At 40.3% G+C, this 25,003-nt stretch overlaps 1 protein-coding gene across 8 annotated transcripts in view; it reads right to left on the bottom strand.

Annotated features, from left to right (window-relative positions):
• Positions 1-2,492: 2,492 nt before the first annotated feature.
• SGCG (sarcoglycan gamma) overlaps positions 2,493-25,003 on the bottom strand; it is a 155,277-nt gene continuing 132,766 nt past the window's right edge. For all 8 annotated transcript variants that reach the window (XM_080376369.1, XM_080376375.1, XM_080376376.1 and 5 more), the window contains 2 exons: positions 6,530-6,653; positions 2,493-4,960 (listed from right to left, as the gene is read on the bottom strand). In XM_080376369.1, coding sequence (XP_080232495.1) covers positions 4,787-4,960; positions 6,530-6,653 — 298 coding nt within the window. In that variant the 3' untranslated portion in view covers positions 2,493-4,786. The remainder of the gene's footprint in view (positions 4,961-6,529; positions 6,654-25,003) is intronic.

The following is a 25,003-nucleotide window of genomic DNA, read 5'->3' as shown; positions in this document are numbered from 1 at the left end:
AAGCTGGGCATGGAAGCTCAGAACAGGTAGTATGTAATGATTCTTTAGTAGGGGTGTGTAGAAGTAACTGTTAGCATGTAGGTTCCACAGAAATACGTTTTACAAGTAACTCTGCACATTACACAAGTTCACAAGGGAGAGAATGTCTTTTCAGCCAGGTATATGTCCTAGTTTATCTTCCACAAGTACCAGTAATGTGTCTAGGAAAAGCAGCTTCAGTAGTCATGTCTCCCAGGATTGTAGTTGTGAGGTTTAGCAAAGATCCTGTAGTGGTTCAGGAAACCGGTTTAACTGTACTTCCATAGCTTAAATCTAAGGAACTGCAGTTGTAATAAGCCTTGGAGGTTTGTTACTCATCTTGTGGAAGCTTTAAAAGTTTTCCTCTCAAACAATGGCATTAGCACCAATTCTAAAAAGCACTTGCCTCAGCGATTGGTGACAAGATAAAGACCTTTTATCAACAAAATAGATTTTTGCATAGGCAACTACCAAAAGAAAACCAAATGGGTTTGTGGTATAAAGAGATGAAGCTTTGCAATATTTGTACTCAAATAATCATCAAAATCAAGTTACTATGGTGATTTGAAAATCTGGATTTAAGAGCTATTAGGATAAGGATTACATTCACTTGGTACTTGGGTTGCTTTTAATGAGGCTTTAATAAAATCTACTGTAATTGCTCCAATTAAAGGAAGGTAGTATCAACTTTGAGCTTTCCAATTGCTGGATCTGAACACGTTGAGGATGGCTGGATTGGCATTGTGGAACACAGGCAGAAGTAGTAGTTCAAAAATAGTTAAATGACAGCCACAGTAGATGTTTTCATTTGAAGACTCACATTTTTGTCACATGGAAGTGTCTGTCAATGAGTTTTTCATCAAAACTGCTTATCTTTTTTTTGGTTTGCTTTCTGGGTAATTAATTCAGTAACACTGACACAATTTTTTGCTTATTTTCACCTACTACAGATGAAAACAAAGGAATTACAGATGTCCAGTGAAATCTAATTGTAAAGCATTTTCTAAATTCTGGAAAGTGGTTTTGTAGTTGGGACCAAGATTTTTGTTCATATTTTTAAATAATGTTAATTTCACATTCTTACTCTTGGGAAGATAATTGTGTTTTAAAAATGAAAACATTAATTTAAGCTGTGTTTCATTTGAACACAAAAGAAGCAGCAGACTTTTCAAAATGTATAAAGTTTATTTAAGAACTCAGTTTTCAGTTAATTTTTGCAATTCCTTTTGCATAAATCTATATGAAGATAGGCAAATGTCAATACTAAAGAACTGTGAAATAGAAACAAAGACGTTTTTGTTTGGGCAATCACCACTAAAGATTTACTACCATTTTAATATTTTTACTTTTCCACTGTGTAACAATCCCAACCAGTTACAAGACTGCTGTAAATAATTCTTTTTGAGGGAAAAAAAATATGCAAACAGTACAATTCATTATGCTGGGTAGTGGGTTTTTTCTTCTCCATTTGGATAATGCTTTTGAAAATAAACTACAAGTGCGTGCTCTCAATTTCCTGTGCCATAATTTTCTGTTAATCTGTAACTATTTACTGAAGTTTGATTCAAGCAGAAGCAATAATTTTGAAATATTAAGGAGAGATGGAATGACACCCACATGGAGAAACCAGAAATTATAATTCAGTGATGTATCAACTATATTGAGATTAACAACAATTCAGATCATCGCGTCAGCTGATTACACTGTGGTAACTTTGGCATAAACTTTGTTTCTCCACTAACTGCACGTAAAAGAAAAAATTCCCAAAGATATTCTTCAGTCACAAGAAGTTGCCATCCATGCTTTAAAAAACATGCACAACTGACATAATGCAACTCCACATTTTCAGTGTCAATTTTGTAGCGTAATGGAAAGAGGAATGAAATTTAAACAACGAAGAGGGGCAAGCTGGTAATTTGGATGATGGCAGAACTGAGGACACAGCAGACCTCTTCAGTTTTTCTGTACTACTCAGAATCCACCTGTGAACTGAAGCAAGTCCAAAGGGTTTATCTCCACAAGAAAGGCAGCAGTTACTGCCGTGTCTAACTGAGAGGCCATAACGCATAGTAGTGTTGCTAGCCAGGGAACTGCACCCTGATTTTGCTAGCTGTATGCCACGGCTTTGTAAAAATGTTATCTAAACCAGAGCAACTTCAATGTAAGAAGCGGCAACAGAAGTGGCTTACAAATACCCAGTAGTTCAGGGATTAGGTTACTGTTGTGATACATGGAAAGCCTGGATTCAATCCCTTGCTTTGTATTAACTGGCAAATCACATTTGAAAAATGTGCTTCCAAAACAGAAGCTTGAAATGCACAACTGAAAATGTTGTGTTTCCATTGCCAGCAGAATAGGCAGATTGTAACTAACATACTTACTTACAGCATCTGGCTAATATTTAGGAATTAGATTAGGTGAATGAGTAGTTTGGTATGACATGGAAGTGGGCGTGTGTTCCTTGATGTCAGAAACACAGATATGATGACAATTCAAATGCCTAAGCAGTGGCTGGATCCTCTAAGGGCTGAAGTCCCAGTTTTGCTGTTACACTACATCTGGAAAAGACAGTAGGTAGCCCTCCATGTGACTTGTAGCAGCAGTTTTTAGGTAGCTGGCACATCCAATGGAATTTGCTGTCCTTTATTTTAAGACTCATACTTTTTATCCAATGAATAACATAACTCTGCTCATAATATGGTTTGCAAAAGCTTGCACATGAAGCTGGAACCACCTAAAATGACTTTAAAGGAATGCTGAAGAGACACGTTTCTGTTGCACTCTGTCTCAGCTGAGGGTTTAGTTGAGAGAGAGATGTAGTTGAGAGACAGTTGAGAGATATAGCTGTAGAGGCGAATATTCCTCTCTGTAGGGCCAACAGCCCTGGGCGCACACCTGGATATATATGTCTAAGCCCAGGAAAAGGGGATTTCAGAAATGGAAGATGTGTGACTTCCTACTTCTCCCTTAGGGACTATGTTAGCCATCAGAGCACTCTCCAAATAGCATGGGTGACCCTGATCCACTTGCCTCCTTTGCCTGAAGGGACCCAAAAGCTAATTTTATGCACGTCTCCTACTTTTCCTATTGAAGTTCTTCTGGTTTGCATTAATTGCTGAGGGCTCCACCCTGCTAATGAAGGACAATTTCAGTATTGCACATTAGACTCATTGGATAAATTACCAAGGCTGCCCTTGGGGCAGGAATTACCCAGGGCTTTACCACAGTAACAGTGGATACTGTTAACTGGGGGCTCTTTCTCAGCTCAGTCTTTTCTGGGTACCTGGGATCATAACTGAGCTCTGCGTTTCTTTGCTTGTCCACCAGAGCTGAAGTAGCAAGTTTAAACACCAGCACAGTCTTAGCAGTTCTTTTGTTCTGATTCTCCTGCTCGAAGGATGATGATTCTTTCCTGTAATGGATGGACATTCTGTGTTTAAATAACAACTATGGGTTAAAATCTTTCTGCAAATAGACACCAAGGCACTATGTGATAGCAACTCCTACCTGGGTAATAATATTATTAAGTGTATACAAAATAGCATCAAAGGAGTTAAAACCCCATAAGGTTTAAACAAGAGACTATTAAATCAAATCCTGCTACCCAGAGGTGTGCAAACAATTTATTTGTGTTCAGTGCAACACTGTACAGGGGAAAAGGTCTGCAGTGGTGTTTCTCTACAACATCAATAAATAGTTTGGCAACTCTGGTGAGCATCTATTTTGTATCCAAAGTCCTGATGTAAAAAATAATAAAGAGTACTTTTACTCTCTCCATTTGTGATAGTCTCTCACTCTGACAGGATCAGAAATATCAGTCAACAGCTACAGATGGGAATGAAACAGTCCTCTTAATTGAATCCTGTGGGCTGCAAAAAAGGATTTTTTTTCCCACCGCCCAAACAGTTCCTTGTGTCAGACAATCTGGAGCCACATATTATTTCTCTTTTTACTCGTCCAGCTGGCAAATTGCCTTGTTGAATTAGCATGTCCTAAAATATAAAAGGGTTTCAATGAGTATGCTGGTACAGGCAGAACAACAAACTATTGCTATTATAAAATATACTAACATATTTCTCTGCTGTACAGTGAACAGATTTGAGACACAGGGGGGAGGTATAAATGACTCCTGGAGCTTTTTGTATTAGTTATTTTTATATGAATCTCAGTAATAAGCAAATCAGCATATACGTTGCCAAATTAAAATAGAAAGCTATTAGCAAATTAACACCTTTTACATAGAACTTGTACAAATACCACATTTTTCGTATCTTGTGTTATTGCAAGAACAAAATTGCATAGACCATTTGCTGGCACTTTCTGAATTCCCGAAATAATGCGTTGTCTTAGCAAATAGTTCAAGTAGTTCCCTCAATTTAATTTCACCCACTAATGCAGTAAGTGTTTACATGTAGTGAGAGAAAAAAACCATGTAGCTCAAAAATATTAACAATGACATAATAATCTGACTGAATAATAGTTCAGCAAGGAAACATATTCCTTTTATTTTTTTAATGCTCTCTGTAAGGCTGTTTTCCAAGTGTTACTGACAGAACATATAATTTGATTCAGATCATTGTTCTGAAGTTGAAATGTTATTTGTGCTCTTCTCCTTTCACCCTGTAGTCCAGAACTGTAGATAGAGATTTGTTTCCTAAACTGAAGTACTTTGTTTTTAAAATTCTGAAAATTCTGCTTTCAGTAATGCTCTTCAGCAATAATATAAAACTGAGACTAGCAAGGGGATTGTGCAGCCTCTTCTGGTGTCTCACTGGCAGACACGACTGTATTCTTGGCAAGTGGAGCCCACGCCAGCCACCGACAAGTAGAGTTTTCCGTCCGGACACACGCAGATTTCGTAGAGCCCCTGAGAAATACCAGATCCACCCCTTGTACCCTCAGGCAATTTGGGCAGTCGCACAGTTTCAGCATCGAGCAAAAGCTGCATGGGAGAAAGCATGACAAATGGGCTTGTTAGAGATAATAATGCAATAGCGTGTCACAAAATGACTTTGTCTAGGCAGTGGTTTAAGAATAGCCTCCTACTGCCTGTAGAGTAGTTATACACAAAGCTGCTCTGAGACTGAGGCTCTGGCCAGCACCAGAACATGGGAGGGATAATCTGGTGTCCATCCTCTTCCTTAGCAGAGACCTCTTGAAGTTCGAAAAGGACAAGTGCAAGGTCCTACATCTGGGTCAGGCAAATCCCAAGCATAGTTACAGGCCAGATGATGAGTGGATTGAAAGCAGACCTGCAGAGGACTTTGGAGTATTGGTGGATGAAAGAACAGTATGACTGGGCAATGTGCACTAGTAGCCCAGAAAGGCAATCACACCCTGGGCTGCACCAAAAGCAGTGTGACCAGCAGGTCGAGGGAGGCGATTCTCCCCCTCTACTCCGCTCTCATGAGACCCAGCTGGAGCGCTGTGTTCAGCTCTGGGGCCCCCAACAGAAGACAGACATGGACCTGTTGGAGTGGCTCCAGAGCAGGGCCATGAAGATGCTCAGAGGGCTGGAGCACCTCTCCTGTGAAGACAGGCTGAGAGAGTTGGGGTGGTTCAGCTGGGAGGAGAGAAGGCTCCAGGGACACCTTAGAGCAGCCTTCCAGCATCTAAAAGAGCCTACAGGAAAGCTGGAGCAGGACTTTCTACAAGGGCATGTAGTGACAGGACAAGGGGGAATGGCTTTAAACTGAAAGAGGGGAGATTTAGGTTAGACATTAGGAAGAAATTCTTTCCCGTGAGGGTGGTGAGGCACTGGAAGAGGTTGCCCAGAGAAGTTGTGGATGCCCCATCCAGGCTAGTTCAATGCCAGGCTGGATGGGGCTTTTGAGGAAACTGGTCCAGTGGAAGGCGTCCCTGCCCATGGCAGGGGGGTTGGAACTAGGTGGTCTTTAAGGTCTCTTCCAATCCAGACCATGCTATGATTCTATGACAAGAGTCAGAGCCCCTGCCTGCACACTGAATAGTGGGACATAGATTCTGCTGCTGCTGCTGGACCCAGGTCTGTCCTCTGTCCTGTCCCAAGTGCTGGAACATCACAGCTGTGCCACCTAGTTAAGGATGGACATACAGGCTGGTCTGGAGTTCCTCTGTGGCATTGTACAGCTTCACAGAGGGGATAAACAGGCTGTTGTGTGTTGCGTGCTGCTGCTGCTGGGGCAGCTCTTAATGATGTCTGCAGATACCTCCCTAGTTTAACAACTCTGGGACCAAGTGTCTACCTCTGGGCTGAGGACCATGCTGGGATGCCTGGGGATCACTGTGTTAGGGGGAGCTGAGCGCTCTCAAAGTTTTATTAGAAAACATTTCTCTAAACTAATACAACATTATGTCATTTGGTAGCAGTATTTAATATGACCCCTATGTAGAAGTCTTATTATTGGCACCATTAATTTTAATATCCTAAAATCTGAGGAATTAAGAGAACTTGAAAGAAAGACTTGAAGTCATTAGCTATATTCTGACAGCAAGATCAACCAATTATGGAAACAGAAGAGCTTGAACTCACCACACCATCACTGCTGTGTAGTTTGATATCCATCTGGGAAAGAGCTTCAATATTCCCAGCTTGTGCTTTGATATTAATTCCTCGTGGTGCATCCATGCTCAAAGATCGAGTTGGTGATTCCAGCCTGAAAACAGGAGCAGGAAATCTGAGTAGCACATTCCCATATGTTCCTTTATTTTTGAAAAATAAGTAAATTTTGAACAAGCACTCGAAGGATCTCGCCTGAAGTCGTACAAAAGAAGCAGCTTCTTTTTTCTTCAGGCAGACTTGAAAAAGGAGGTAGCTATTTAAAAACACCAAAGTATTCAAAATGAAAAATACAGATGAATTCATAATACAAACACAAGGTATTATTTCAGAGACAACTTTATGTTATTTCAGTATAAAAGTAATGTATTCTTTAAAACTCAAACCCATTTTTTGATTCTATAGTTTGAATTTATATTCATTTTGACATAATAAGATATTGAAATTAATAAAAATAGTGCAGTCTGGAAGTCTTTTAATCAACAACAGTTTTGACACTGCTATCAGTCAAGATAGCAGAACCAAGATTTCACTCTGTGTGTGTGTGTTGTTTAACTAGATGGCATCTGGAAGTTAAAACCCAGTAACTTTATCTGAAATAGAAATTATGCAATAAACCAGAAAGTTGCAAACCCTACGGTGCCACAAGATGGCAGACAGGTACTGTATTAGCTGAGTAATCACCTCGCTGGGTCAGCTGTGCAGCACTAAGGATTTTTATTTTCCAAAGAGATAAGGCTTAGTTTCATCAGAACATTGGTATCATTTCCACAGTAAGCAGCAGGGATAGAAGTATTAATAAAAAAACATGAGAAGGAAAGAAAAAGCCTAAGCTCAGCAACAAGGTAGTGATTATATTGCTTCTTTTGACCGTCACCTAGAACCGCTTTGCCTGGAGGCACTGGGAACACTGCAGGATCAGGGTTGATACCCACTGGGTTTTGCTCCTGAATATTGGCTCACCCTCCCCAATGACACCAGCCTGAATTTTACATGATCAGCCAACATTAGCCAGATGAATATTAAGGCTAGAGAAAATGAATCAACTGGTGTCCCAGTTCACATCCATGTTACCTCTTCTATTCTGCATGTTTTCTAGAAACGTACAAAACAGTGTGGGTTCCATCCATCGTGCAGAACTCAGACATGTGCCTGGATTCACAGGTCTGCATGTGCTCACCCACTGTGTCTTCTGGAAATGTGGAGTGGGGGGGTCTGCGCATGCACGCACTTGCACACGCACTCCCAGCAGATGCTGTGATGGCTCCGTGCATGCTCAACAGCTGCCAGTCTGGACGAGTGGACTGTGTCCCAGCAGCTCCTTTGCCAGGTATGCACCAGGTCACGAGCCCTGACGCTGCCTGCCAATCACACGTTATAGGAATGAAATGATTTTGCACACAATCCTGATGTAGCTGTCTGTTGGGTTTCATTTACTCAGACTGCTTCAGTTCTTATTTCTTTTTGCAGTTAGCTCATTAAAACTAGAATTTAAAGAAGTCAGTTTGTGCTTGTGAGAAATTTCAGTTATATCTTAGAATACTGAAGCAGCTAAATCCAGCTAGTATCTTAAAACCTAAACCCATGATATCTGAGCACAGTCAAGCACAGCCACTGAAACTTCATTTTTTTATCCCCAAATCTGAAAATAACTCTGGCAATACTGGCCTATCACTGCTGGCCAGAGGTAGCAGACGATTCTATCTTCTTTGATCTTCAAAGGTCCCTTCCAATCCAAACCCTGTGACTCTGTGTTTCTACGATCTGCCTCTCCCCGCCATCTCCTGGGTTAGTCACCTTCAATTAGTTTAAACGTCAGATTGATAATTTAAATTCCTAATGATGGATAACTGCATCATAACTCCATATTGGACATAACCCATGACTCTGAGATGGCATGAACTTCTGCCATGATTATGCTGAGTACAAGGGCACAAGTATGAGTCTGTTCTGTATCAGACATCTAATACAGCATTAGCAATCTTCATTAACTAGTGTTGGTGATTTAAGAACGTTTCTATGACTTATGGGAAATCAGTTTTTCTCTGAGTGATTTACATGGGAGGTCTGTTTCATGGGAGTATTTTTCAGTGCACATTTGTATGCATTATAAAATGGAGAATTAATGAAAGTTTGTATTTTCTATATTTAAAAGTTAATATATTTTCATAAGTTAGTGTCAAGGTAGTTGAATATAACTGTTGCCATAGTTTTAGCAAAAAGCTGTAAATCTTGAAATAGCTCTTTTTTTGTAAAGCATTTCACCTATGTAAGTAATCTATATGTAGGCATAAATTTTTATTTCTAAGCTCCACTGAACATTACAAGAAGACAGACTGGGAAAGATTTTTGAAGAGCATATCAGACCTGGATTTTGAAAAGCAATCAAACACTGGAGAAATATTTCTTACTTTATACCAAAATTAATGCTGGCAAGAAGCCTACAGACTTCGGAAGCATTTACAGATTTATGATATCACTTACATATAACTTAAATTACATGGCAGAATTACATTTGCTATATTAATCACAATCCTAAATTTCTGCTGTTTATATAAAAAAAAAGCAGTAAAAGTAAAATCACTGTAAAGCAGGGACTTTAAAGCCTTCTGGAACTATTGTGTGAGAGAGATTTTAGCAAAGGCCACATTCAGTAATACTAACGACGTGTATCTTCATACAGCATTCAAAGGTTCAGCGACTCAGGTCTAGATGCACTAAAAGGGGAATGGGTACTTGGTGTAGAAATGATGTGAGAGTTGAACCTTGACTTTGAATGTCCCTTCTCAGCCCCCATTTGTTCCTGAAGATGCATGACTTCCTCAGTCCTTTAGACACTGACCATAAAGTTACCTAAAATTCTTCAGTGGTCCTGGCCCTGAGGCACTCCCAGTTTGTCACTGGTGGGCAGGTTTGGACTTCTCCTGTATGCTTAAAGGTCTGGGGACCACAGAACTGCCCTAGCAGAAGAGCTGAGTGATGGAGATACTTGTATGAACTCACAGCCTCTCGGGAAGATACGAATAGAGCACTGCAATTATCAACACTGGTGGTGTTTTAAATACATATTTATAAAGCAAAATGGGCTTCTTTTTTATCAGTATCAGTGGATCTACTTGAAACAGATGATGGGAGGAAGTTGCTCTGCACTGCAAACACTTTGTGTCAGTCAGTCAGGAGATACACGACTATGTGCAGATAATGGCTGATAAGAAAGCTTCGGGATCTATTCCCTAGGCAATAAAAGGAGGAAGAGAGCAGGCTGGACTGAGCAAAACGTTGATGTGCGTCCCTTAAAAGTCTTGGCAAAACAATAATATTGTTTGCTTGCAAATGCTGGAGGATGCTTGGAGACTGAGGAGACAGAAACTAATTGTCTTAAGAGTTTTATAGTGTTTGTTTGAATTTGGGCAGTAGAATGATGAAGGATTATATTGTTATCAGTCACTTTATCTTTTAAAATTACAGGCACATAAATTACATCTAACAGAATGGAGTGATGGTCTTTATCATCTAGAGGAATTAATCTATGTAATGTCCTGTCCTAAATGAGACATCTGTCACAGCCTGGATCTCATTTGGGAAGATGGATTCTGTACTTAGGAGTAGCCTCTAGGTACTGGGGTAGCTGCCAGGGGTCTATTAGCAAGTGGTGTGGTGCAGAAGGAATTGATTTGGACAGCACAACATTTGATGCCAAGGACCTGACACGCCCATTATGTGTGTCCTGAGGAGTATCTGGACTTGCTGTTATCTGACCCTGAAGACTGGATGCCCAGAAAGGCTGGAGCGCATTAGGCATTCTCCAGGACAGCACAACCTCTGGATTAATTTGATCCAAATGTCATCCTGTTCACGTACCCCAAGCAGTTTCACAATGAGAACCGAGATGTCAGGAGCTCAGGCAGTTGGGAGATTTCCCTCAAAAGCACATTTCTAATTTGAATTAAGACACTCATGTAGGCGTATCCCCGGAATGTGAAGCAACGGAAACCATATCTAGGCCCACTTGCAGTGTAGGTAGCTTGCCTTGCTCTCCTTCACCCCAACCCCCGCAGACATGGGTGGGGGACTAGGTGGTCCCTGCTAATATTTCACAGCTCTGTCATCTGCTGGATGTCAGTCCAACAGTAGTCCACTGCAACTAAAGCAACCGATTACAAGGAAGGTAATATTTTTATCACTGTCTTCCTCCTTGCTGGTAAGATTGTTCCAGAAGCTGACTATACTGTCCTGGCTGGCTGCCATGGAAATTTGGTGCTGAGATGTGCAGAATAATTCATGAAGGACTGTGTGAAAGTCTTCTCAGGGAACCTGGACAGCATCCAGGCTCTGGATCTGAAACCATCCCAACAGCCTAAAGGCTTGGAGATTCCCACCTTTCCCTATAAGCATATTGCTAACTCGTGGAGATACCAGATCACCAGAAATTGCTCAGATGGCTGTTTAGGGAGGACACGAGGGGAGTGACAGCCTGCTGCAGTCATGGCAAAGAAGCAGCTGATACTGCCTGTGCATGCTGCAGGAATATTGATCTCTTCTTTCATCCTGTTCTGGCAGGAGGTGGAGGGATTCCTGGTTATTCTTGTACCACAGTGCATTAGAAGGCTGGTTTCAGTACTGCAGGAGGAGTACCAGAGTCTGCTGGAGACCAAGTGCGCTACCACAGTGTGCGGTTGCTTGACTCTGAGAGGACAGAGGAATCAGTGAATTTGGGGAATAGTTTGTTCCTTCCTTCTGGCCACTTTCTGTCCTTTCCATCTGATGAGTCAGCATGTCTCCTGAATTCAATGGGGACAGAATTACTCGGTATGACTTTAGATAAAAGTTCCCTACGTGTATGCATTTCTGCCAGCACCTACTTGAGGAAGAACAGGGTTACTGTAAGTGGACTGGACAGGTAGATGGACACTGCCTCTACAACTGTGGTGCACCCAACAACTGGTGTGCCCATAAATCCACACAGCTAACTCTTCCCCCCCTTCCCCCTTGATTTTTGGTTAAAACAGGCTGATCAATTTTACCATCCAGAGAAGACTTTATGAAATGTAAGCCTGGCACTTCAGTGTTAAAGGAATGGTAAAGAATTTAGCATTGTATAGTGTATTAAGTATTTGAGTTAAATATGTTCTTGCATCAGTAAAAGAGAAACACCTATGTATTTTGGCCCCAACTCAGCTTTAAGTAAAAAAGAAAAGGGCCCTTGCACACAGGAGAAAATGTCAAATACAGTGGATTCGATTTATTTTACTTTAGATCATATTATTTCACAGCATTACGTTTGTTTAGATCATTAACCAGCTATTGGTCTGGTGTTCACCTGTAGGGTGGGTTCTTTTTTGTGAAGCCCTTTTAAACACTGGAAGAACACAAGGTGGGGTTCAGGCAGATCCTCAGTGCTGCCTAGTTCGTAATGTCTTTTCATTACAAGTTTTTCACAAAGCTTTCTGGTATTGATTTTTATGAAAGTTCATAAAATATAGTAATCTATCACTTCCACTTCTCTAATATGCTCAGTCTTTCTCCCATAGTGGTTTAGTACAATCAAAGTAAAAGGATCCACACAAAAAAATACTCTCTCTCTCTCTCTATATATATATATAAAGGTTTGATTTGAAAAGAAAGTCGTATGAGGGAGCAGAAGACAATGAAAGATCCCATGCCCCTTGCTGCTTTGTAGGACTGAAGATGCAGCTTCACTCTTGTTTCTAGGCATCGATAGGGGAGCATGCATGGGAAATACAGTATCAGAGAAAAGATTGAAGACTATGAAGAAAAAAGAGGAGATATAGAAAATGAAACTCAGAAGAGCTGAAGCTGGAATAATGGTACTTGCTCAACGGGTGTGTATTTCAATATTGTTCTCGTTTCCCTTGAACTTCCATGAAGATGCTACAGTAAAACATGATGACCACATAAGGATGTCTCCTACTTTTCTGAGTAAACAACTGTTTGACGCGCCTCTCAATAAATGATCTCCATGACTTCTCAGAGTTAGAAAACATTTGAAAAAAATTCAGTGCTTTGACTATACTGTTCCAAGGCCAAATAAAGCCAGTACAGTGAGTCCAATAAGGTTGGCAGTTATGGCACAGAAGATCTGATCCTGCAAGCCTGCATTCCTGTGAAAGTAAGCACTGTGTGACTCCACTTGTACATGTGTACTTGTAAGACTGGGTTAATCTTTTCCTGAGATTATGAATATATGTAACTTTTCATTCCTACTTTATTTTCCTAGAATTGTAGAATAGTTTGGGTTGGAAGTGACCTTTAAAGGTCATCTAGTCCACTGCCCCTGTCATGAACAGGATCATCTTTTATCCCTCCTGACAGGAGCAGCTGAGGGAACTGGGGTTGTTTAGTCTGGAGAAAATGAGGCTCAGGGGGGACCTTATTGCTCTCTACAACTACCTGAAAGGAGGTTGTAGGCAGATGGGGGTCGGTCTCTTTTTCCCAGGTAAGAAGTGACAGGAAACAGCCTCAAGTTGACCAGGGCAGGTTTAGATTGGGTATTCCTTCATGGAAAGGGTAGTGAAGCATTGGAACAGGCTGCCCAGGGAGATGGTGGAATCGCTATCCCTGGAAGCGTTCAAAAAATGTGTAGTTGCTTAGAGGCATGGTTTAGTGGTGGACTTGACAGTCCTGGATTAACAGCTGGAATTGATGATCTCAAAGGTCTTTTCCAGCCTAAATGGTTGTATAGTTCTATGTTCTTCAACTAGACCAGGCTACTCAAAGCCCATCCAACCTGGCCTTGAATGTTTTCAGGGATGGGGCATCTACCACCTGTTCAAGTATTTTACCACACTCATCGTAAAAAAATTTCTTCCTTATGTCTAGTCCAAATCTTTTAGTTTAAAACCATTACCCCTTGTCCTATTGCAACAGGTCCTGCTAAAATGTTTGTCCCCATCTTTTTACCAGCTCCTTTTAGGTGCTGAAGGGCCACAAGCAGGTCTCCTCAGAGCCTTCTCTTCTCCAGGCTGAACGACTCACAACTGTCTCGGCCTGTCTTCACAGGAGAAGTGCTCCATCCTTCTGATAATTTTTGGGGCCCTCCTCTGGACCTGCTCCTACAGGTCCATGTCTTTCATGTGCTGAGCACTCCAGAGCTGAACACAGCTCTCCTGGTAAGGTCTTAGGAGACCAGAGAGTAGAGGGGGAGAGTCACCTCCCTTGACCTGCTGGCCACACTTCTTTTGATGGCATCCAGGATATGGTTGGCCTTCTGTGCTGTGACCACATGCCAGCTTTTCAACTAGCAGTATCCCCAGGCCCTTCTGCACTGGGCTGCTCTCAATCCCTTCATTCCCCAGCCTGCTCTGACCCAGGTACAGGACCTTGCACTTGTCCTTGTTGAACCTCATGAAATTCACTTGGGCTCACTTCTTGAACTTCTCCAGGTCCCTCTGGATGGCATCCCATCCCTCAGTCATGTCAACTGCACCACTCAGCTTGGTATCATCTGCAAACTTGTTGAGGGTGCACTTAGCCCACTACGTCATTGATGAAGATATTAAAGAGAACTGGTCCCCGTACGGGTCCCTGAGAGACACCACTTGTCACCGATCTCCATCTGGACATTGAGCTGTTGACCATTACCCTCTGGATGTGACCCAACCAATTCCTCATCCACTGAACAGTCCACCCATCAAATCTGCTCCAATCTAGAGCAAAGGATGTTGTGGGGAAACCACGTCCAAAGCCTCGCAGAAGCCCAGACAGATGACAGCCATAGCTCCTCCCTTGTCCACTGATGTAGCCACTCCATCATAGAAGGCCACTAGCTTGGTCAGGCAGGACTTGCCCTTGGTGAAGTCATGTTGGCTGTCTTCAGTCAGGTTCCTGTCCTCTATGTGCCTCAGCATAGCTTCTAGAAGGATCTCATCCATGATCTTCCTAGCCACAGAGGTGAGGCTGACAGGTCAGTAGTTCCCATGGTCCTCCTTTCTACCATTTTTCCAGTCACAAGGGACATCATCTGACTGCTATGACTTTGCAAATATCATGGAGAATGGCTTGGCAGCTACAACAGCCAGCTCCCTCAGGACTCCGGGACACAACTCATCATGTCTCTTAAACCTACAGATGTTCAGGTTTCTTTTCTTGAGGGAAACAAGAGTTAGGGGAGCAATGGCTACAGGTCTTATTACAGTCTATAAAGACACAGAAGCATTGAGGTTGCATAGGGGACAGCCTGTGAAAATGGCGCATAGAGCACAGATGCTGCTGGCACGTAACCAAAACAGCTTTTTCACATTAAGGAAGAAACCTTCTGATGCCTCTGGTGTACAGAAAAGGAGTCTTGCCGTGAATGCCTGCCCTCGAGTTCAAGTCTGACTTTGGAAAGGTGAAAGGGGAACTGAAATTAAATTAGGAAGTGATTGGAGGTTGTGGAGCAGAGGAAGAATAGGAAAGGTAAGAAATGAAGGAAAAAAGGCCCCAACCCACAAGCATAAAAGCAGGAAAAGGCAAATCTTTAACCTGTCAAGGAATTAATGTCGTGAAAGTCAAAAAAGCAACCTAGAGGACTCTGTGGGCTTAATTGGCCTTGGTTCTCCGGAGGTGTCTGCTTTCAGCCCTGCTTTTGGAATGCATGTTAACCTTTAAAAGGCAATAGGAGTATATTGGCTTTTCGTTTAGTCTGAAAGCAGTCTAATTCACCAGCAACATCGCTAGACCTTGTAAGAGAGTAAGCAATAGGCAGAGCATGCACTAGTTACACAGGAAAAAGAGATTGTTGTGAAACCCGGAATTTCAAACCATGTTCTCTCTTTATGAGGAAGCTGGATTCCCGTTGACACAAGCTGAGCAAAACTAAGCTGGAATTGTAGAGGCGGATAGTGAGCAGCAGGCACACACCATTGCTGGCCAATTCCCACTCATATTCACTTATTTCCCAGCAGCTTGCTGTTTTGAGGTCAGGCAAGTGGGGAGCGCGATCAGGATGTAGCAAGAAGAATATGATTACCTAAAGCTACGGATCTTGGTCTTCTGCCTTCTGACTTTTGGTTGTTTGCCAGCAAGTCCAAAGGAAAAGAAGGACAAAACAACAGGGCCGAGACCTCAGTCTTGGTATATGCCTAATTTCTGTTTTGTTTTGTAAAATTATTTTCTTTGGAATGGCTCCTAAAATTAGATCTTCTTGCAAACAGGAAAGATGAGTTTCACAGCATGTTCCAACAACCCTGTATATCTTAAGGACATGGAAGTATTAGTATTCAACAGTAAACTCTTGAAAGCTCTTATTGAATGTCAAAAAATACAAAACAGTAATGACTCATTAAATCTTCTTCCCTGATCAGTTTCTGCACAGTAATGGAAACACAGCAGTTGCTTAGTCAAGCCTTGGCACAAAATTCTGGTTTGACATACCTACTGTAAATCTTTCAAAAGCTGACTGATTTTTCTTTCTAAAGTATCCCATGTTGCATCACAAGTACTGAAATTCCTCATTTAAAGGTGGAATAATTGCTTCCTACCTGGATGACGCTGTCTTCCATATTTCTTCCGTGCACTTGGATGCTCTGAGTTTCACCAAGTTAAACTAAATGAACTATAATGAAAAAAATTGAAAAACAGCATCTATTTTCCCCTGTCAAGTCCATTACTTGGTCAATGGTTATATTACATCATCCCAATTTTTGTAGCTTAGTTCAAGGACCCCATTTTCAAAGGGTTATTGCTCCTGGGAGTTGCCTGCATTAGGACACATACTCCATTTCAGTAAGGCTAATGTCAATACCTACATCTCCCTTAACTGAATCTCAAGTTAGTCTATTATTTATGTGACTATAAAATATAATACGCAAACCAGTATGGTTTTAATGAATCAAAATTAATTAAAAAATATTTAGAATGAAAAAATAACTTTTATGCACTTTCTTCCAAGTGCATCTGGCTATTTCTTTGTAGACAAATTTAGAGGAAAACTTATAGCAGCACAAGATACAGCTTAATATTAGAACTGTACTTTCAACTTAAGCATGCCAAGGCTAATACCTCTCAAAAATGAAGTTTCTCTGCCAGTAATAAAAAACATCACCATCATCTTGCGAAAATAAAGAAAAGTTGTCTGATAATATCATAAGAAAACAGTGCACAAATTAATCCAGAGACACATACTATGAGGGTGACTGTTTAAGATGCAAGTATACATACATAGGAACTGCATTAAAGAAAAATTAATTGGATGGAATGAAGCAGTTGTACATAAAGCACCCCATTTATCTAGTAATTATGAAGCTTTTCTAAAAACATCTTCAGTGGCACCATGTTGCAATTTGGAGACTGTAAAATAATGGAGTAATTAGTTGTAATTTGATTTTAAAATTAACTTTTTTTCTTGACTCTCTTCTGCTTATTGCTTAAATGCATTAATGAAAATGTCACTTTGGAAGGTCTATCATTTTGTCTCAAACCACTTGGGAATGTCTCAAAATGGGCTGGGCTTCGCTGGCAGTTTGTAACATCTCTAACCTCTAAAAAATAAGTCGCAAATGCACATTGTAACGCATGGAAACATCCTGAACACTTCAACAACAGCAGAGCTACTCTGAAATAATTACTCAAGGATGTGGTAGGGTCTGCTTTTGCTGGCAACATACTTTCTTGGGACAATAATGTTCTTGACATTTACATACATACATATACTGACAGTCCTAATGTGTGAAGCACTAGCAGTTGTTACAAGAGGGCTACTAACAGAAGTATGGGACTTTTGTATGGCATGTGTAAAACTGCTGCAGGATTTTTTCTTTTTAAAAATAATTCCTTTTGGAAAAATAAAAATATGATTAAGTATTTTTTTCTGATATCAATAAGGTGTGAAGTGTTAATAAGGTATAGTTAGTTAGCTTAAAAATTAAACTCTCAAATCTATAACACATTCTGTATGATCAAGGAAATATCTTTTTAAAAGCTGCTTACATTTATAGCTAAATTTTCTGGAGGGCACAAAGTTTATTGGATTCCCCTCCCAGATGTCTGCACTGGTAAGGGATAGGAGCACTTCATTACCTGACCACTTCATGGTTGAGTTCTCAGTTGTGGAGGTGAAAAAAAGCCCACTGAACCACTTTCCTATTTCCCTTTCTGTCAGCTCTCAGGAAGGAGCTGTCATCATAAGTGACACAGCTGGTCTTACTGTGCTTGGCTGGAATGAACAGGAGTCACAGTGAAAGGATAAAATCCCATTGATGCCAATGGAGTCAATATTTCATGAAGAGCCACTTGGTGGTGGAATGGAGAAACCAAGAAGTCAGATCATAAATACTCACTAGCCTCAACTAAGCATAGCTCACCTACAGGGAATGAATTTTCTAAAGATAAAACAGTCTTAAAATGACCTTAAAGAATCCTGAGCCGCTGCAGTAATGGGTTCTTAGACTTTTTGTGTGTTTTACATTAGATGATCACTGGATAGAAAAAAAAATAATCATAATTAGATTCTGTGGATATATTTATTTGTCCATAGATAAAGGTATCAATTTATCCATGTATAATCCTGTATTTAAATTATTTTATCCACAAACTTACTACAGTCTTGTAACTCAGCTTGGATAGTGAGTTGGGTTTCTTACTTGTTCCACTGCTGAATCTGAGTGCCTAAATTTCAAGTATTACAACTTCAGAACCGAAGAATCCAAGAAACCAACCAGGACTGTGTTCCTTTAATGACTTCTTTGTTAAGAACTCCATGAAAGAAAAGCACAAACAATATAAGGTTTTTATCCTCTCTTATGCCTTAGGCTGTGGGCAATCTGATGATCCAAGATTAGAAGAAAAGAGAGATTGTGCTGTTTTCCTGATACAAATGTGCCGGTTTTTAAGCTTTAAGAAAGAAGTTAAATTACAAAATTTAATGGAATGGTGCAGAGCAGTACAGAAAAATCAGAAAAACCCTCAGAACAAGAATTGCTGGAGTCAATGGTACAACTGTAAAGGATAGTATACATGTGAATACAAGGATGGAAGGCTGACGCACAATTATTAGAACTAGTACAAAAAAGTCTGAATTTGATGCAGAAACTATGCAGAAGGTTTTGAAGAAAGAAGAGAGTCAGAAAATTGATAGCAATGAAAACATCAAGACTGTACTTTGAAATTCTCAAAGTCTTTAGTGAGTATAAGACAGCTATGGATTTTTACCAACTTATAAGGAAAAAAACACTTCTTTTAGGTAAATATGATGGCGTCATGACTTTCCTGAAAGGATAAAGTTCTAGCATGGCCAGGGCCTCCAAGCTAATTACTAGCCTGGAAGCACTCATTACCTTGTGCGTGATATCAAACAAGAGCCAGTAATTGGCAGCATTTGCTAATCCTAGTTACAAGGTTATATAAACTATGATTAACAATTTAGATGAATTTATGGAATATAGGGTTACAAGTGAAAAGCTTTACTCTGGGATTTGATCATCTCCCAGCACACTGCGTGGCCTTGTTTCTTATGATGAATTTTCATTCCTTCAGAGCTTAACCAAACATGGCATAGTCGATAAGTGCACGGTTCCTCTACAAAAAAAAAAAAAAAAATAGTTGCCTATACTAAGGAGTACAGGTGATCCCCCGTGCACTCTTCAAAATGAACAGAGAGAAACAGGCAGTGCTACGACATAATTACTCTGATCAGTTTTAGAGGTCTTATGGCTTAGGGGTGATCTCTGTGCACAAGCACAATTACAAAGCCTGATCTGAATAACAGATGTTTTCAGTTCCCAAGGTTTTGTTAACAGAACTTGTTTTATGTAAGCGATATAAAAGGAATGTTCAAAGTTCTAAGACAAACACACTTACATGTTCTCTTAAAAAGAGAATTAAACAGTAGCCAGTTTTATTGGTACTCTGAAAAGACTATGAGATTTAAAACATTTATAACCTACTCAGAAACACAGCAGATATGATTATTACAGTGTAGTTACCTGTTTACTAGTTCTCCATCCATCTTAAATATTAAGGTGTTTTTGCCTGTTTGTCCACTGTCACTCAATACAGTTGTTGAAGGAATGAAAACTAAAGATCGGAACTGAGATATGATTAAAATAGAAGCTTCTCTCAAGACTGACAGTTGTGATAAAGATGGTAAGCAGAGCTAATTCAAAAGAGGTCTCTGTGATGACCTCAATTTTATGATGTGCTGACTCTCCAGGTAATTAAAAACGGCCAAAGCTCCTCTGAATCTGATTGAATCTGGCACATCACAGATGTTTCCAGCACGGCCATCTTTTTCAAACGACTTTAATGATATTACAAAATAACTTACTGTATTATAAAATTTTACTGTCATATAATAACAGTATTTGCATCACTGTTGTAAAAAATCTGGTTAGTATTTTCATAAAATTACCCTCCAGGTTAAAATTTGCCATGCCTTTCTTTCATATATATCTCAGGCTAATTTTTCTTTAATATGCAGAGGCACAGAAAGATTTCAAGCTAACTGGAATTCTTCGGTACATGCTGTTCATAGTGTCCACTTGTCCTGCATGAAAAGAAACACTCAAGTTAAGAGGGCTTTGCTGACAAGCAGGTCATACCCCTCCCCTCTGGTGATTCATTAGTACAGTGGCTGAACGCGCCAGATTCCTCACAACTGAAGTATCACAACTGCACACACAGGCTGAGGGACAGGAAAAGAAGTGTGAGTAGTGACAGTGCACATGTACAATATATCTTGGAAGAATTACTGTTGTTAGGAAATCCCTTTTTTCTTCCAGTGTTTGCCACATGCATGTCCTTATGGTGGGTGACTCCTGTTTCATGCCTCCCCCGCCAGCTCCGTTGATATACGTGCAGACAGGCGAAAGATAATGTAAGGGATGCTCTACCCAGCTCAGCATTACATCTTAGACCAGTGACAGCACAATCATAGACGTACAAATAGAGCTCCAGGTGGTCATCTGCAAGGTGTCTGTAACTGTGACAATCATTAAAGAAGTTTTCACGGCAGCTTGCGCTCTGGTAGAGTATGCTGTAATCACTGATGACAAGTTCACTTTAGCAATCTCACTGAGCAGTCTGACACTGGCAGGTACTCAGTTCAACAGCGTAGGTGTAGAAATCATTGCGAGTTTGCTCTTTGCACTTCTGACATAAGCAGCCACAGAAAATACATAAATGACTGCCCCATACAGGCAGCAGAAGTAACTCCTATTGATTTTAATGTGTTCAGTGACATCTCTGAAAAACTGAGGCTTTAGGAAGAGTATCAGCCACCTGACTGGCTTAAGTCACTTATGACAGTGGGCAGAAACCTGGCCAGTGTTCAGGGAGACCTTACCCGGCAAAAAGGACACTGACATCAGTGCATGGATCTCCCCTCCTCCTGTTATGGAGGTATCTCTCTGTTGCTCACCAGTTTCAGAGGCCAGCAGTCCTCTGCAACAGGACACATGCTGTAGGTGCTCAGGAGAGCAGCTCTGACTGCCAATACATCCATGTGCAAACAGGCTCACTAGGAGACCCGAGTCTCTGTTCCACTGGACACCAAGTGTCCCTCCTACCTCAGGAGCGAAACCCCTTCCGTGAGAGCAGTACAGAGTCCCTCTGAAGACTCAGAATGAGAGAAGGCAGGATGACCTCATCTGCAGAGGTAAGTCTATCTCCTGTGGTCATATGGTCCATAGGTAAGACGATATCTATGCCCTGCAGGTTTGTAACTAAATTGCAATGAACAAGATTTTGCAAGAAAATAGGTCCACACAAATAGCTCATAGCGTAAGACAGGGAAAAGAGACTGTGCTTGGAAAATTCTTTTTGCTTTAGGATTAATATTCTCAAGTAAAATCACTGCTCAAAAGACCAGATGTGAAGCAGTACCCAAACCTTTGCTAATAAGGTATTTTTAAATACCTGAGTGAGAAATGCTTCTGAAAAGGTGATAAACATGATGCCCTGTATCATCTGATCCTTCTAAACTATGCCTTTTCACAGATTTGAAAAGATTTGAGTCCATCAGATGAATGGAAAGAAATTTGTTAAGCTTCTAAAAAAAAGTATTTGATGATGTTCTTAGTTAACCTGAATACAGTAAGGTACATGAGTGCAAATTTATATCTAGCAAATTAATGCCAGGGCTCATAGAACTGCATTGAAGTAGAAATATCTCACTAGTCAGGGAGCAGAGATGCTTTACAAACACTGAATCATAACTGCAGACTTACTTTTCCATTACATAATTCATTCTCTTCTGACTGGGCTTTTGATTTGCATAATGAATGCAAATAAAAATCACTGTACTTCAGCTAGACGGTATTTTCAGGCAATTAGCATGTAAGCATTAGTATTACTAGTATGATTAAGCAATGATCTAGCAATTATTTTTATCCTGGTTGCCTTTTATACATCTATTTCTAGATTTCCTTCATAATTCTTATGCATAGGGCCATAAAACCCCACAACTTCAGTTTCCAGCCCTTCTGTCTTATTACAGTTTAACCCTACCAAACACTTCAAAAGAAAATCATATTTTCAATGGAGAATGGAAAGGATGAAAGTAAGCCTTCATAAAGAATCAGAGAGAAGTAGAAGCCATAAGAAAAGTTGAGTTATTGCATGCTACAGAAGAGAAGTGAAAAATAAAGACGATATACTTATTCTGAATACATAGATAGGGAGGTCTACCAGCAACCCATCAGTACAGTAACCTACCTCAACCAAATACCTAGCAGGCAATAATCTGAGGGCACAATTATACAATATTCTATAACATTAAGTCAAAAGCTAGAAAATACATTCTGGTATGTTTTTAAGTGCCGGGCATAGGTATTTTATTAAAATGTGAAGCAATGCTTCTGAAATTATATATTTAAGGTTTTTGTGAATGCCAATATCATGCATTTGTTTAAAATACATGTTTCCCTGGGAAATACTGAAAGCTTTTCAGAATATACCCATAAGCTGTTAAATACACCCATATACACACACACACACACATCTAAAATCATACCCTGACAAAGCTGACTCTCTGAAACAGTGACATCATTCCTGCTATAGTGCTTTTCAGATACAAGGAGGGTGGAATGATGTGGGCCACTTTGGAACACGGATGTAAACTCTCAGTTGAAGTACTGACAAAATACCACAAACGGTACTAAAAGTGATTTCCCACAGGATCTGTGCTCAGAAGGCACAGTGCTGGCTGTCAGACATCCATATACAGCAAATATGAGAACGAAGCCAGTACTCATTCATGAGCGTTATATTCATTATGCAGGGTATACAGTTAGTTAATAAATGGAAAGATGACGCATCTGTAAGCACATTTCTCTAAATCTGGGAAAGGCGAATGCTCAGTTCAGAAACATTCTTCTGAGACTGAAGAGGTTTGCTCATCCGTTGTTTTCCCTTAGAAAACTGCAAGCCATGTGGATCACAGAAGTGAACAGTATCGAAATGACAAAACCATGTATGAATTGTGTGTTTTTCAGGGATATAAAATACAGGAGGAATAGAATAATATGCTAAATAATATTCTAAAGTGCTATAAATTATCAGAAAACCATGTTGCCATCAGACTGGAAATAGGTCTAAACTGAAAACCAGTGTCTCTTATAGAGACTGTTACTTGGTAACTGGGGATATAAAAGGGTACGTGTGCTATCATGAAACTCCAGATAATATCAGAAGAGGTTACTTCCAGTACCTAATATGGAACCTGGGGAGAAGCTGGCTTTTACGGAATTGGTATGAGTATCTCTGTCTACAGCAGCCAGTTCCATTAGTTGCCGTTACAGATTTCCCACCTACATTTAGAGTCACAAGAGACACCTGAAAACAAGCTTCTATAATTCAGTTTGAATTCCTTCTTTTAGAAAGCAAGGTACCTGTTTTCATTAAAACTTTGCCATGATCCAGTCAGAGGTGGCAGCTAAACTTTACAAAATCCCCAGAAGATCTGACCAAGGCAAGTTCCCATCATGCCAAATGCACATCCAAGTACAATAGCTGTGGCCACTTTCATGAAGAACCGTGGAAAAGGTAATGCTTTCTAACTTTTTATAATATTCTAAATAATATATATATAACATATTCTAATAGATGCTTTAATATGTATAATGCTATGTTACATACAATACAATCCTATTGATTCTGCTATTCAGCAAGGAGTTTTGAAGCATCCATCCCCTCCTCATCTTGAGGGGAATGAAAAGTGTATCCGTTATCTCTATTTACCAGACTACAAAATAGTTCAGCAGGAGTAAAAAGCTGTACTGGGGCAAAGTCTTTGCACAACCGAGTAATCTGGCAAGAAACAGAGCAAACAGAGAGCAGATAACCTAGTGGTCAGGACATTCATCTGGCTCTTCCTCCAGGATTACTTTTTAAATCCTAACTGGACCCCCCTGGTCTCCTCCTACTCTTGGCTGAATGCCCTAAGCACAGGAATAACTTGTGCTTCCTCTTGCTTGCTCTCCTGAGGTCCTGTGACGACACCGATGAACAGGTTCAGCCAAAGGAGAGGGAATGTGACCCAGTAGGTCGGCACTTGCTGTCACAAAGGCACTCCTGCACCTAGCAGCTGCGTAGGCACCTGACTGTATCAGGCAACTGAACTGCACAGAGAAGTAGGAGTCCAGACATACTTCTGTTCTAACTAATTAGAACTTGCTAATTTTAACCAGGTACCCCCTCAGTAGTGTTTGTGTGCGGAGGATATTTCCTGGATATATCCAAATTTTCCCATTGACGGTAAACATGTCATTGAGATGTTTGTCAGACACTGTTTTTAGGTCTCCACTAAGTCCTAAGTTTTAACAAATTTTGTAAATGGAAACCAGGTATCTTACTTAGATATAAGAACTCCAGGGAAGAAATTAAAAAGCAAGCAATGTTATTTTAAACCCAGAAAAGCTTCAATTTTGAAATGTAAATTTTTTTTTTGTTATAACTCTTTCTACCAGCTGGAAGTAGGTGCAAGACATCTCCTTTTCTTTACGGGTGAGTCATGAATTCAATCTATTAGACTGAAAAGGACTCTATATGCTTCCTTCAAATTACGGAATGAAAAGACCGTTACTGACCACAGTATAATTGCATTGCTCTGTCTCCATTACTTAGCTATAAAAAGATACGTTCTAACACACTTATCTGTTTCCAGAAAAGCAGTCTATCTTGAAATTCAGCATTTGGACAGGAAAGCCAGCAGAATGTGTAATTCAGAAGGCCATTTGTGTCAGCTTTGTTTGCAATCCTGCCCTAAATCTGAATGTCAGAGAATGAATGTGGCCTCTGTTCGTATGACACAAGCTGAAAAGTTATGAGCATTAACAGCTTTCCAGTCAGCTCCTTGAAACACGCAACTACATTTGAAGCGGATGGGTTTTCTTGAAGCAGTTTTCCCTATATTTAATGCTGCACACCATAATGCTTTATATCACATTCACCCAGCATATCACATTCCTATGGCACAGCACAACCACTGAAGGAAAAATAGAGGAAAAATAG

This window comes from Falco punctatus, assembly GCF_963210335.1.
Source record: "Falco punctatus genome assembly, chromosome: 2".
Lineage (NCBI taxonomy): Eukaryota > Metazoa > Chordata > Aves > Falconiformes > Falconidae > Falco > Falco punctatus.
Note: the sequence above shows the minus strand (reverse complement) of the source record. Positions and strands in the feature narration are given on the sequence as shown.